Source organism: Wyeomyia smithii, chromosome 3, assembly GCF_029784165.1.
Source record: "Wyeomyia smithii strain HCP4-BCI-WySm-NY-G18 chromosome 3, ASM2978416v1, whole genome shotgun sequence".
Taxonomy (NCBI): Eukaryota; Metazoa; Arthropoda; class Insecta; order Diptera; family Culicidae; genus Wyeomyia; species Wyeomyia smithii.
This window is the reverse complement of record NC_073696.1, coordinates 31,085,196-31,097,223: the sequence shown is the minus strand read 5'-3', so window position 1 is coordinate 31,097,223 and position 12,028 is coordinate 31,085,196. Positions and strand designations below refer to the sequence as shown.

The 12,028-nt window shown below is 37.6% G+C and overlaps 1 protein-coding gene across 1 annotated transcript; it reads left to right on the top strand.

Moving 5' to 3' along the window:
• Window positions 1-2,766: 2,766 nt before the first annotated feature.
• Window positions 2,767-5,094, top strand: LOC129726631 (probable cytochrome P450 12a4, mitochondrial). Its single transcript, XM_055683572.1, has 8 exons — window positions 2,767-3,237; window positions 3,297-3,543; window positions 3,604-3,720; window positions 3,775-3,931; window positions 3,988-4,103; window positions 4,161-4,317; window positions 4,374-4,622; window positions 4,682-5,094. The coding sequence occupies exons 1-8, from the start codon at window positions 3,039-3,041 to the stop codon at window positions 5,003-5,005; spliced, it is 1,566 nt and encodes a 521-aa protein (XP_055539547.1). The 5' UTR covers window positions 2,767-3,038; the 3' UTR covers window positions 5,006-5,094.
• The last annotated feature ends 6,934 nt before the right edge of the window (window positions 5,095-12,028 follow it).

Genomic DNA, 12,028 nt, shown 5'->3' with positions numbered 1-12,028 from the left:
TTTTTCATCAGCATTTCTATAGCACGTGTCCATTGCTCCACGGTCCGCATCAAAATTTTTAACAAATCGGCTAATTTTTATTAAGGTTGGCCCGGGGGCATCCTTTGGAAAGTCGAAAACGAGAGTATTCTTCTTTGACGATTCCATTGTTCTAATCTCAGAAGACTGTTTTGTTCCGTTTTGTTTCTAAGAAACAATAGCTTTTATTCGTACACTCGGTACAAGTATTCACCAGCACTACTTTTTTCTCGTCCGTTCTAGACAAGATATACTGATCAACAGTGATTTAGGACGCAGTTTATTTAAAAAAATCACAATGACATAGCAAATGTATTTAAATGAAGAAAAATAAGCGAATAGGTTTGCTACCGCTCAAGTAAACAGTAAATATTTACTATAGCGTAAAAAATATTTTGTCCAAAAAGTCCGTACCGAATATAGCAAATATTTTCCGCGTCCAATGCTTGCACTCAGTTTTCTCTTTAACAAACTGAAAGAATTGGACACTAGTGTTCAATTAGGTGTAGCAAAAGCTGTAATCGGTGATTTGAAAGTATTCTAGAAATCGAACATCAGCGGTGATTCAGCAGACTTGAGCAAAGTTTTACAGAAGGAAATAACATTTTTTAAACTTAACGGAAAATTGTCAGCGGATCTGAAGCGATTGTTTGACGACATGAAGACCCTTAATTCTCCTCTTCTGCTAATATATGCTACAGAAATCGATCACGAATTTTTTATGTTAACTTGAATATGCTTTGTATTTCATTTGTTTTTCTTTTTTTTTTTTTTGTTTTTCATGCGAATTGATGAAGTTCAGCTTTGCTTTCTCACTTTGCTAAAAAATTTGTCCGTTTCCGGTTCCCGGGAATTCCTGGAAGATGCAATTTTTTATTCCCGTTTCCAGGGTAATCGATTCCCGGAAATATTGCAAACCCTATTGCTAATGTCGGTTTATTTACCAAATTTGAACTCTGACACTACGGTTTTTTTTCCAGAATTTTGGGAAGCAACAAGATTCCAGTTACCTACCTATTGAAAATTATGTACAGTGACTAAGTTAGAGTTTCTTATGGCAACGGTTAATTCTCCGCAGATGTTAAAAAAGTTGCTAAAGTATCACTATTTTTTTAATTTTGTATATTTTATGACCTTTTCGCAAATAAAAACAATTTTTGCGATTTTTTAAGTTTTTTATTTGTCTGTTGTACCAGACTGGGTATTCGGAAGTGCCACGACGTCTTCACCTTTTCAATGGTATTTCTCTAAAAAATATATCTCATAATATCTGGAGAGTGACTAAATACCACCCAATACGGGTATTTCCGTAATTGTGATTGTGCCGAAAATCGACCACCGACGTCATATTCAATTATAACATAACCATTTCCGGTTTCTTGAAAACAGCTAAAAATGCCTGAATAGCATCCAATGTTGGCATTTCCGAAACAGGGATAATGCATTGAAATTATGCAAAATTATCCCAAATTGAGCTCGGAATCGCCGAAAAGGCTTTTAAAGGTCGGAAAGGTCAAAACAAAATATATTCCCAAATTCAGCCCAGAATAGTCGAGAAGGCTTTCCAAAGGCCAGAAAAGGTTCAAATAGAAAATGATCCCAAATTGAGGTCGGAATAGTCGAAAAAGCTTCCAAAAGTCAGGAAAAACAAAAATAGAAAATGATCCCAAAGTCAAGTTTTCTCTGCTTTTAAGCAATCTTCTTTTCTAAGTTTTTTTATATCTCTTGATACTTTATATCAATGGACATTCGAGAGATTACGGTTTGGAAAAAACAGTCAAGGAATAGAAAACAATCAAGCTTTAGAGGTTCTGTTGCTCGATTTTTGCACTTGAAAAGGTAAAATTCGTTGTTCGGCAAGTGAGAATAGTTTAGCCTCACATTTTACAATTTCATGGTAATCTTGAGAAAAGAGGTATTACGAGCAAATCTCGAGTTACTGCATTTTTTAAATTTAAAGTCAAATTATAATATCTCTGGAACTGTTCTGTTTATGAACAGCCAAGCAAGTGGCAACACGTGTGGTCAAAATTCACATATTTTCCTGAATTTCTTGAATAACTTCTCAAAATTGCATCATTCAGAATTTCCATAACTAGAAATGTTTCGGAGTAATTAGTTCGCTAATGAGAGAAATAAAAATGACGTATCTCGAGTTTTGCTCATAAGTCCTCTGGGGTTTGTATTAGGCCTGTCCAAATCTAAAATGCCGAAGTATAAACTACGCAATAGCTAAGTCAATGTCGGCCTAAATTGAATAAAAATGATTAGAATTTATCGGAAACCTGCTAAATCTACCAAATCAATGATTAATTCATAGCGTTTAACGGATATATACCTTTCTGCTCGACAAAAAATACGAAAGTTTGGATTTCATATAGTACATCTTTTCAACAACAAAAATAAACATATGTATTCCCGATTGAGCCGATTTCCTGAAGAACTTTAGAGGCTTGTGGTGTTTATGATGTAGACTCAGCAGATCAGCTGAAATCATCGATCCCTCAAATTTGCATTATTTCAGAGCTGTACAGTGTCTGTGTACGATCATTTTTCATTGAACCATTAAACATTACCTTCATACAGGCAAAATTTCGTTGGAACTCTATCGGAACTCATTTCTCGTTTCAGCTGAACTAAATTAACGAATAGAACGGTCACTCACACGCAACCACACACATAGCGCACTGATAAATATAATTTTCGTTATCGTCTAGCAGCGTCGTGACGCAATGGTTCCGCCCGTAGCTGTGAGCGTAAATAATTCACGTATCAACTACGAAAGAATAGATGAAGAAAAAAACTACGAAAGGCACGGTAATAAGAGTGACATTGTTAGCACGGTTAGACGGCAATCTAATACAATGGCAAAATTATTACCGGTCGGAGCAGAGTCGAAAATTTGTCGCTTGGAAAACGGGTTGAAAACATAAGGTGTTACGTGTGAATTTTTATCTGGTGAAAATTAGTAAAGTTTTGTGTTAAATTTTTTAATAAGCTCTCAATTAGAACTAATCAGCATGCTGCGTAGTTTAAACAAATTAAACAGTTTGTCCCCGGTCGCGAGCACTAGATTAGCAGCAGTTCGTCCTCGAAGTGCTCAGCCGTCACCAGCTGTATCGGAAGCTGGCCGTGACACGGAATGGGACCGAGCGGTTCCATTTGAGCGAGTACCTACGCCGAGTGTTTTTCGTATGCTGAAAAACTTCGCCCCAGGAGGTTAATTTTGAATCTAGCTTAGGTGTATAAAACATTTACCGACATTGTTGTTGCAATAGGTCGCTATAACAATGCCAGTTTGCCGGATCTTCATCGGCTTATGCGCGAGGACTACGGCGATTTGCTGCGAGTGCCGGGTCTTTTCGGGCGGAAAGACATTCTGATAAGCTTCAATCCGGATGATTTCGAGAAAATATTCCGCTCGGAAGGACCATGGCCATACCGACCGACGTTGGATAGCTTCCTGTATTACCGCACGAAGGTTCGCCCGGAAGTGTTTGAGGGAATGAGCGGTTTGACAATGGAGTTAGAAGCGTCCTTCTTACTTTCTTGGAGTTAGATACTAACTGTGAAATTTCGCTACAGACAAGGTGAACCCTGGCAACAATTTCGCACCATCGTCAATCCTGTCCTTATGCAACCCAAAGTCGTGAAGCATTATATCGATAAGGTGGATGAAGTGGCTCGCGAATTTATGGAAATGTAGGTACGATGCGATGTTTATCAATTGATAAGAACTCAACTCAAAGTTCGCAGTATGAAGAATGTTCGTGACGAAAAGAACGAGCTTCCGGCAGACTACGATCAATGGCTCAACCGATGGGCTTTGGAGACGATTGGAGTGCTCGCTCTGGACACCAGGTTGGGTGTTCTAAATAAGACACCATCCGATGAGGCGGAGCAGATTGTGAAGGTTGGCTGATAAATTTTCATGTAGTTTAAAGTTTTTTGACCTTCAGATTATGGTAGAGCATTCGACGGTTCTTTGAACTGACTTATCAACTGGATTTTTTGCCATCAATGTGGCGGTGGATTAAGACCCCGAAGCTGCAAGAGTTGATGGACACACTAGATAGCCTCACTGAGTACGGTTGATTAGCTGTCTGTATGGCATTTTTTACTGTTCGAATCAATAATTTCAGAATGGTCAAGCGTAAAGTTGATGATGCTGTTATCAGATTGGAGAAGAATCCATCGTCTGATAGTAATAATAAAAGTGTTCTTGAGAAACTGTTGAGCATCGATCGCAAAGTGGCAATTCTAATGGCATTCGATATGTTGCTGGCAGGTGTAGATACGGTATTGTTATAACCTGTACCTGAGCACAATTCGGATAACATTTATTTAATCTCCAGACCGCAACCGGTTCAACTGGGATTCTTTACTGCTTGGCACGAAACCCCGACAAGCAGGAAAAACTTCGGGAAGAGCTACGTTCGATTTTACCCAATAAAGATAGCCCTTTGACAGTGGAAAATATGCAAAACATGCCATATCTGCGAGCTTGCATTAAAGAGGCCCTTCGGATCTGTCCTCCCATTGCCGGTACTGCCAGGGCCGTTGGAAAGGATGTCGTCCTACAGGGCTACCAAATTCCCAAAGGGGTAACTAGCAGAAGTTTTTTCTCTGTTTGAAACTGTTTAGTCAGTATCTATCATTTTAGACAGAGGTTGCCATGGCCGCAATGATATTACACCAGGAGGATAAATACTTCGACCGGGCTAGAGATTTTTTGCCGGAACGATGGCTAAAGGACAGCAGCTCCGCTCGCAAGAACTCACATCCGTTTGTGTACCTTCCGTTTGGGTTCGGGCCGCGAACGTGCGTCGGCAAACGATTGGCCATGATGGAGATGGAGATTTTGATTTCCCGAGTCACTCGTATGTTTGAGTATCGCTGGAACTACGGCGAGTTCAAGATTCGCGGAGCCGTAGTCAACATCCCGGATAACGAGCTTAGATTTCAGCTGAAGGAAGTTGCAGACTAACCGAAAAAGAGCATGTTAATTGTTCGTGATTCAGTATATTATTGTGTATCTGTATAACGTCAATATATGTAATTTTATCTTATCTGAAATATTGACTCCAAGCCTTGTGATAAATTTGATGACTTTGGTTTTCCTTACATGGGCATAGGTTATTGTTATCACAAGTTACCTACAATTAGATAAGAGTCAATACCATACTACTGTATAAATCTGCACTTGAAATCTGAAAACTTAGATAGAAACAACGACATGCTAAAACTGTGCTTGAGGATCGCTCCATCCGGGTTTTTTCCTCGAAGGGTCATCGTGATCGGTTTGTGCTTTAGGCACACGAGCAAACAAAAGAAATCAAAACAACACAACACCAACAAAAAAAACGAGAAGCTTAGAGGACACGTGTTTCACGGAGGGGATTCCGTCTGTCTGCCTAGCCTATCCGAAGGATTTGTTTACATTTGTCGAACAAATGGAGCGCAGTTCAATGACAATAATGTCACACACAACTGTGGTTGGTTACTGCAGAAGCTGGCTATCGGGTCTGGGTGTTCCCTTTATTATGCGATGATGGACGATCGTTTACGTGAATGAGAACGGTGAAAGGTGTTGCGTTGCTTCCACCTTTTGTCGATAATGGCTGCAGACAGCCAGCCAAACGGAGAATGCCTGGCGAGATGCTGTCGCTGTTCGGTGGCAGAGGGCAGATGTTCACCACTTTGAACAGTCATTTGGGCGGAAATTGACTTTAAACAGGGGCTATGGCACTGTTGTTCAATGTTTGCGCTGGAATGACCGTCACAAATTTCTTGGGCATTCGCCAGATGTTCGGTTGAGGCAGCAATTTTCAGGTAGATCGAAATGTCTAGTGTTAAACGATTCGTGTAAATTACGTTACATTAGTGCAATTCCACGCATACAAAGCAACCTGCAATCTACCATTTTTGATTTAGCTGAAACTTTGCACAGACGTGCAGAGCTGAAGATGTCATTTTATTTTATTCGTTTTTTTCTCGAATCATGACTAATTTTGAAAAGGGCTTATTAAAAAATGGTATTTATGATTACATGATTCATAGAGCCAGAATGGTTTGTTTGATCAATATGAAGTTTAGTATTTATTGTAGTTGTCTAATCATGGTAAAATGAGAAAAAAAATTGAGAAATTTTCAGCTCAAAAGGCGTTTTAAGTGATACTGAGCTCAATTTTAGATAATTTTTTAATTTGGCCTTTAGGAGAAATTTTTGGCGATTCTGAGCTCAATTGAGGATCATTTTTTATTTTGGATATTTCAGGCCTTTAGAAACACTTCTCGGTGATTCTTAGCTCAATTTGGAATAGTTTTCTATTCAAGCCTTTTCGCCTTTCCGGCGATTCTGAGCTCTATTTGGGAACATTTTTTTGGCCTTTTCAGACTTCTGAAAAGGGCTTCTATTTCGCTGATTGTGAGCTCAATTTGGGAACATTTTATATTTTGGGCTTTTCAGGCTGTTAGAAGCCTTTTCGATGATTCTGAGCTCAATTTGAGCGCAACTATTTTCTACTTTGGCCTTCTCCAAGCTGTAGAATTATTTTCTTTTTTAGCCTGTTAAAGCCATTTCGCCGATTTTAAACTCAATTTGAGATCATTTTGTGTTTTGGGCGATTCTAGTTCTCCGGAGTCTTTTAGGCGATACTGAGGTCAATTTGGGTCCATTTTCAATTTTAATCTTTTTTGGCTTTAAAAACACTTTTTTACGATCGTTTTCACCTTTTTGACGATTTTTAGCTCCATCTGGAATAATGTTCTATTTGTACTTTTCTCGGCCCTTAAGAAGCGTTTTCCGTAGATTTTGAGTTGAAATTGGGATCATTTTCTGCTTGGCCTTTCTCGACCTTTAGAAGTCCTTGTTTTACCCATAAGAAGCCTTTTCGGCGATTCTGAGCTCAATTTAAGATCATTTTCATTTTTCATCTTTTCTGGTCTTTAGAAGCACTTTTCGGTGACTCTAATCTCAATTAAAGATCTATTTCTGTTTTGTTTTTTTTTTTCGACCGTTAGGAGTCTTTATGACGATTCCGAGCTCAATTTGGGATCGTTTTCTTGTTTCAACCTTTCTGGCTGTCAAAGGAGCTCTTTTCGATGATTCTAAGCTTAATGAGTTGAACTTAAGCTTGAGCTTGACGAACGTACATCTCGCAGTTGCTTCTTCGTAATAGATCTGAGCTAGTGAAGGGATTAGTTCGTCAACTTCAACGTACAACAATTCAGTAGCTTCCACTTTGTATAGATCGATAACGGCGCCGGCTACGTCTTTACGGTCGTTAGAGTGAGGAAGGAGATAGTAAGGAAGAAGTTGCAGCAGTCGTTGTTGTCGGAGACCGAATTACCTCTGCAGCTCCACAACTGCAACGGAAATGAAGGGTTGCATCACCGTGGTAAGTTGCGCGCTCTATACAAGAACGAACGAACGATTCAAACACCGCGATCCTCTGCGAATGATGCGCCCAAAAATCATCTAGCACCCGAATCGTCTCAATATCTTTATCAATTTCTATTACCAATCCCGAAAATCGATGATTCTACGGTAAATTTAGGATTATTTCCTATTTTGTGCTTCTCGATGCTGAGCTTACTGAGCGATTCTTAGCTCAATCTGTAATGATTTTTTATTTTGGTCTCCACTGGCCTGAAAAGCCTTTTCGACGATTTCGAGCTCGATTAGGGATCGTATCATATTCTATGTACTAATCATTTCCGGCCCTTGGCTTTCAGAAACCTTTTCGGCGATTATGAGCTCATTTGATATCATTTTCTGTTTTATCCTTTTCCGGGCTTTGGTGATTTCGAGCTCAATTTGGGATCTTTCCAAATCCAAATCAAAATTGATCAAATTAAAATCTTTTCGACGATTCTTAGCTCAATTTGGAATCATTTTCAATTTTTACTGTTTCTGGTCTTCAGAAACACTTCTCGGTGATTCTAAGCTTAATTTGTAATCATTTTCTGTTATGGCCTTTTATGACATTTTTAGGTACCTTTACGGTACCTTCAGAGCTCGATTTGGGATCATTTGCTATTCAAGCCTTCAGAAGCCTTTCCGACGGTTCTAAACTCGATTTGGGATTATTTTGGTCTTATTGGACCGTCGAAAGCTTTTTCGACGATTCCGAGCTTAATTTGGGATCATTTTTTATTTTATCTTTTTTATCTTTCCTGTGATTCTGAGCCTAATATGGGATCTATTTTTTTATCGTTTACAAGACTTTTTAGCGATTCTGGACTCTATTTGGGATCATTTTATATTTTAGCCTTTTAAAAGCCTTTATGGCGATACCAAGTTCAACTTGGGATCATTTTCTATTTGAACCATTTCTGGCCTTTAAAAGCACTTTCGGCGACTCTGACCTTCATGAGCCTTTTTGAAGATTCCAAACTCAATTTCGGATCGTTCTTTATTTTAACCTTTTCCGGCCTATAGAAGCACTTCACCGCGATTCTATTTTGGCCATTAAAAGCCTTTTCAGCGTTTCTGAGCTCGATTTGGGATCATTTTCTACTTTGGCTATTAGAAGCCTTTCTCAGTGATTCTGAACTCAGTTTGGGATCATTCTTCATTTTGCTGGCCTTTAGAAGCATATCATTTTCTATTGTGGCCTTCTGAAGCCTTTTTGGAAATTCTAACCTCAATTTGGGATCATTTTCTTTGTAAGCCTTTCCCGACCCTTAGAAGCCTTTCCAATGATTCTGAGCTTAATTTGGAATCATTTCACCTTTAGACGCATTTGCGACGATTCCGAGTTCAATTGGGATCAATTTCAGTTTAAGGCTTTTCCGACCTTTAGAAACCCTTTTGACGATTCTGAGCTCAATTTGGGATCATTTCCTATTGTGGCCTCCAGAAACCTTTCTAGTGATTCTCGGGCCTTTAGAAAAACTTTTCGTTGATTCCAAGCTCAATTAAAGATCGTTTTTCATCCTTGTCTTTTCCAGTCTCAAAAGGTACTTTTCGGCGATTCTTTCCGACCTTTGGAAGCCTTTTCAATGATTCCGAGCTCAATTCGGGATTATTCTCTATTTTGGCCATTAGAAGTCTTTTCGGCGGTTATGAGCTCAATTTGGGATCATTTTCTGTTTTGGCCCTTTCGACCTTTAGAAGTCTTTTCTTTTTTTTTCGAACTCAATTTGAGTTCGTTTTTCATTCTAGCCTTTTCCGGCCTCAAGAAGAACTTTTCGGCGATTCCGTGCTCAATCTGGGATCATTTGCTATAGTGTCCTTAAGGAGCCTTTTCGGTGATTCTGAGCTCAATTTAAGATCATTTTCTATTTTTTTTTCTTTTTTGGCCTTCAGGAGCACTTTTAGGCGATCATTTTCTTTGTTGGCCTTTTCGGGTTTTTCATAGACTCGGCGATTCTGAGCTCATTTTGGGGTAATTTTTTTATTTGGCCTTTAGAAACCTTTTCAGTTTTTCTTTGCTTAATTTGAAATCATTTTATGTTTTGCCCGTTTCGGGCTTTTAGAAATACTTTTCGGCGATTTGGCTTTTTCCGTACTTTAGATGCACTTTTCAGTGATTCTGAGCTAAATTTGGGATCATTTTCTATTTTAGCCGTTTCTGGCCTTTAGAAACACAATTTTCAGTTTTTTTTTTCAAATGCGGTTTTTTCAGGCCTTCAAAGGCACTTTTCCGAGAGTCTCAGTTTAACTTAGGTTCGTTTTCTTGTTAAGCCTTTTCTGGCCTGCAAAAGCACTTTTCTGGGACTATAGTTCAGCTTGGGATCATTTAGACTTTTGGCCATTTCAGAGCCGCATGTTGATATTTTGGCATTCAGAGCCGCATGTTGATATTTGATACTAAATAGGACTAGACATGACAATTATGTATGTAGCATCTACTGAAATTAAATACGAACTCTCTCGAAAATCTCTCAAAAATTACGGATTTCACTCGCTTGCAATATTGAATGCAATTGTGTATCATTCAATCATTATCACTCGCATACAAGTTTTCCATAGAAACCTCTTCTGATTGTTCCAAAAACCGTAAAAATAGACTGAATGATTCAAACACGATTGTACCCAAGTTCGCTTGCATTCAATAATATTGCAAGATTCTGTGAAAAAATATCGCCGGTGATACAAAATTATGAATCCTAATGAACGTAAAATTGCGTTCAACTATTTGCTTATCGAAGTAAGGCCGATACAAATTTCCTTTTCATTTTATGTCATCCCCCCCCTCCCCCTCGCTTCCAAAATGTTGAAAATAGGAAGGGGAAGAAAAAAAGTTCAAGCCGTATTGTTAATATTATTGACTTTTTTAAAGCGTATTTGCTTAATTTAGCAACAAACAAATCCAGTGACAGTGAAAGTGTCATAAAGAGGCAAGCCAAATGATTAATAATGATAATAATGTAATATTTTTCAACACACTTTTGCATGCAAGTTACAAACGTGCATAAATTTTTTTATAAAAGCTATTCCTTTTTTTCTTCTCAGTGTTATTTACTTTTTGCCCTTCCCTTAGCTATCTTTGATAACCGTAAACATAAAACCTATTTGAAATTTGTATCAGCCTAAATAGGTATCGTCAATGCTTACGAAAATTGTAGCATGTAATATTTGAAATCCCCACGCACAGTGGTCCAATGAGGCAAAAAGTGGAACTTAATTCCATATCGCCTTTCAACTTCATCCTAGCTTAATAGTGTCTTCGGAGCAATTGTTTGTATGAATGACCCGCATAATTTCAAATTATCAAAAAATATGAAAAGTTTACTATACTAAAACTAAAAAAATTTACTTTTTTACGTTAAGAGATAGAAGAATAGTTTATTCAGCAAAGTTGTAGAAAATTCAAAAATATGAAACTTTGTTGAACAAATGAAAATCCTATCTCTTTTCGGTACAAAGTTATAAAGTACACTACATGGAACTTATTTAAAAGTTAGTTTTTTGTACTTAACTTTTGTTAGTTGCATTTTACACGAAAGTGTAGTTCGGAGGAATTGTTACGACACATAAAACTCACATTTTTGCCGAAGACCATATATCTCCAGGACTTTTCCTTACAAAGTCGAAAAAATATGCTGAAATGTACTATATCTTTGTAAGGATAAGTCCTGGAGATGTGTGACCTTCAACAAAAACGTGTGTTTTGTATGCCCAAATGCTTCTTTAGAACAACGTTTTCTTGTAAAATGTAACTATCAAAAGTTAAATACAAAAAACTAACTTTTAAGTAACTTTTACATGAAATACTCTGTAACTCTGTTCCCAATGAAGATAGAAATTTTGTTTGTTCAACAAAGTTCCATATTTTTGTATGTTCTAAAAATTTACCGAATAAACCATTCCTCTATCTCTTAACACAAAAAAGTTAGAATATTTAATATATGAAAACCTACTGTAACATATTCCTGCCATACTCTAAAATGAGTGGATTGGGACAAATGGAACCTGAAGAAGTTTATAGTACTTCAGCTTAACTGCAAGGAAAAATATTGACATCATGATTCCACTTGCCCCTTTTTAACCTATACGTTCTTGAAGTTATCGAAAAAATAAGCTAAAATATGATGTAACTTTGTAAGGAAAAGTCCTGGAGATATATGGTCTTCGGCAAAAATGTGTGTTTTGTGTGTTCTAATAATTCCTCCGAACTACACTTTCGTGTAAAATGCAACTAACAAAAGTTAAGTACAAAAAACTAACTTTTAAATAAGTTCCATGTAGTGTACTTTATAACTTTGTACCGAAAAGAGATAGGATTTTCATTTGTTCAACAAAGTTTCATATTTTTGAATTTTCTACAACTTTGCTGAATGAACTATTCTTCTATCTCTTAACACAAAAAAGTTAATTTTTTTAGTTTTAGTATAGTAAACTTTTCATATTTTTTGACAATTTGCAGTTATGCGAGCCATTCATACAAACAATTGCTCTGAAGATACTATTGAGCTAGGATGAAGTTGAAAGGCGCTATGGAATTAAGTTCCACTTTTTGCCTCATTGGACCACTGTGCCACGGTGAGAGCACGATTTGGA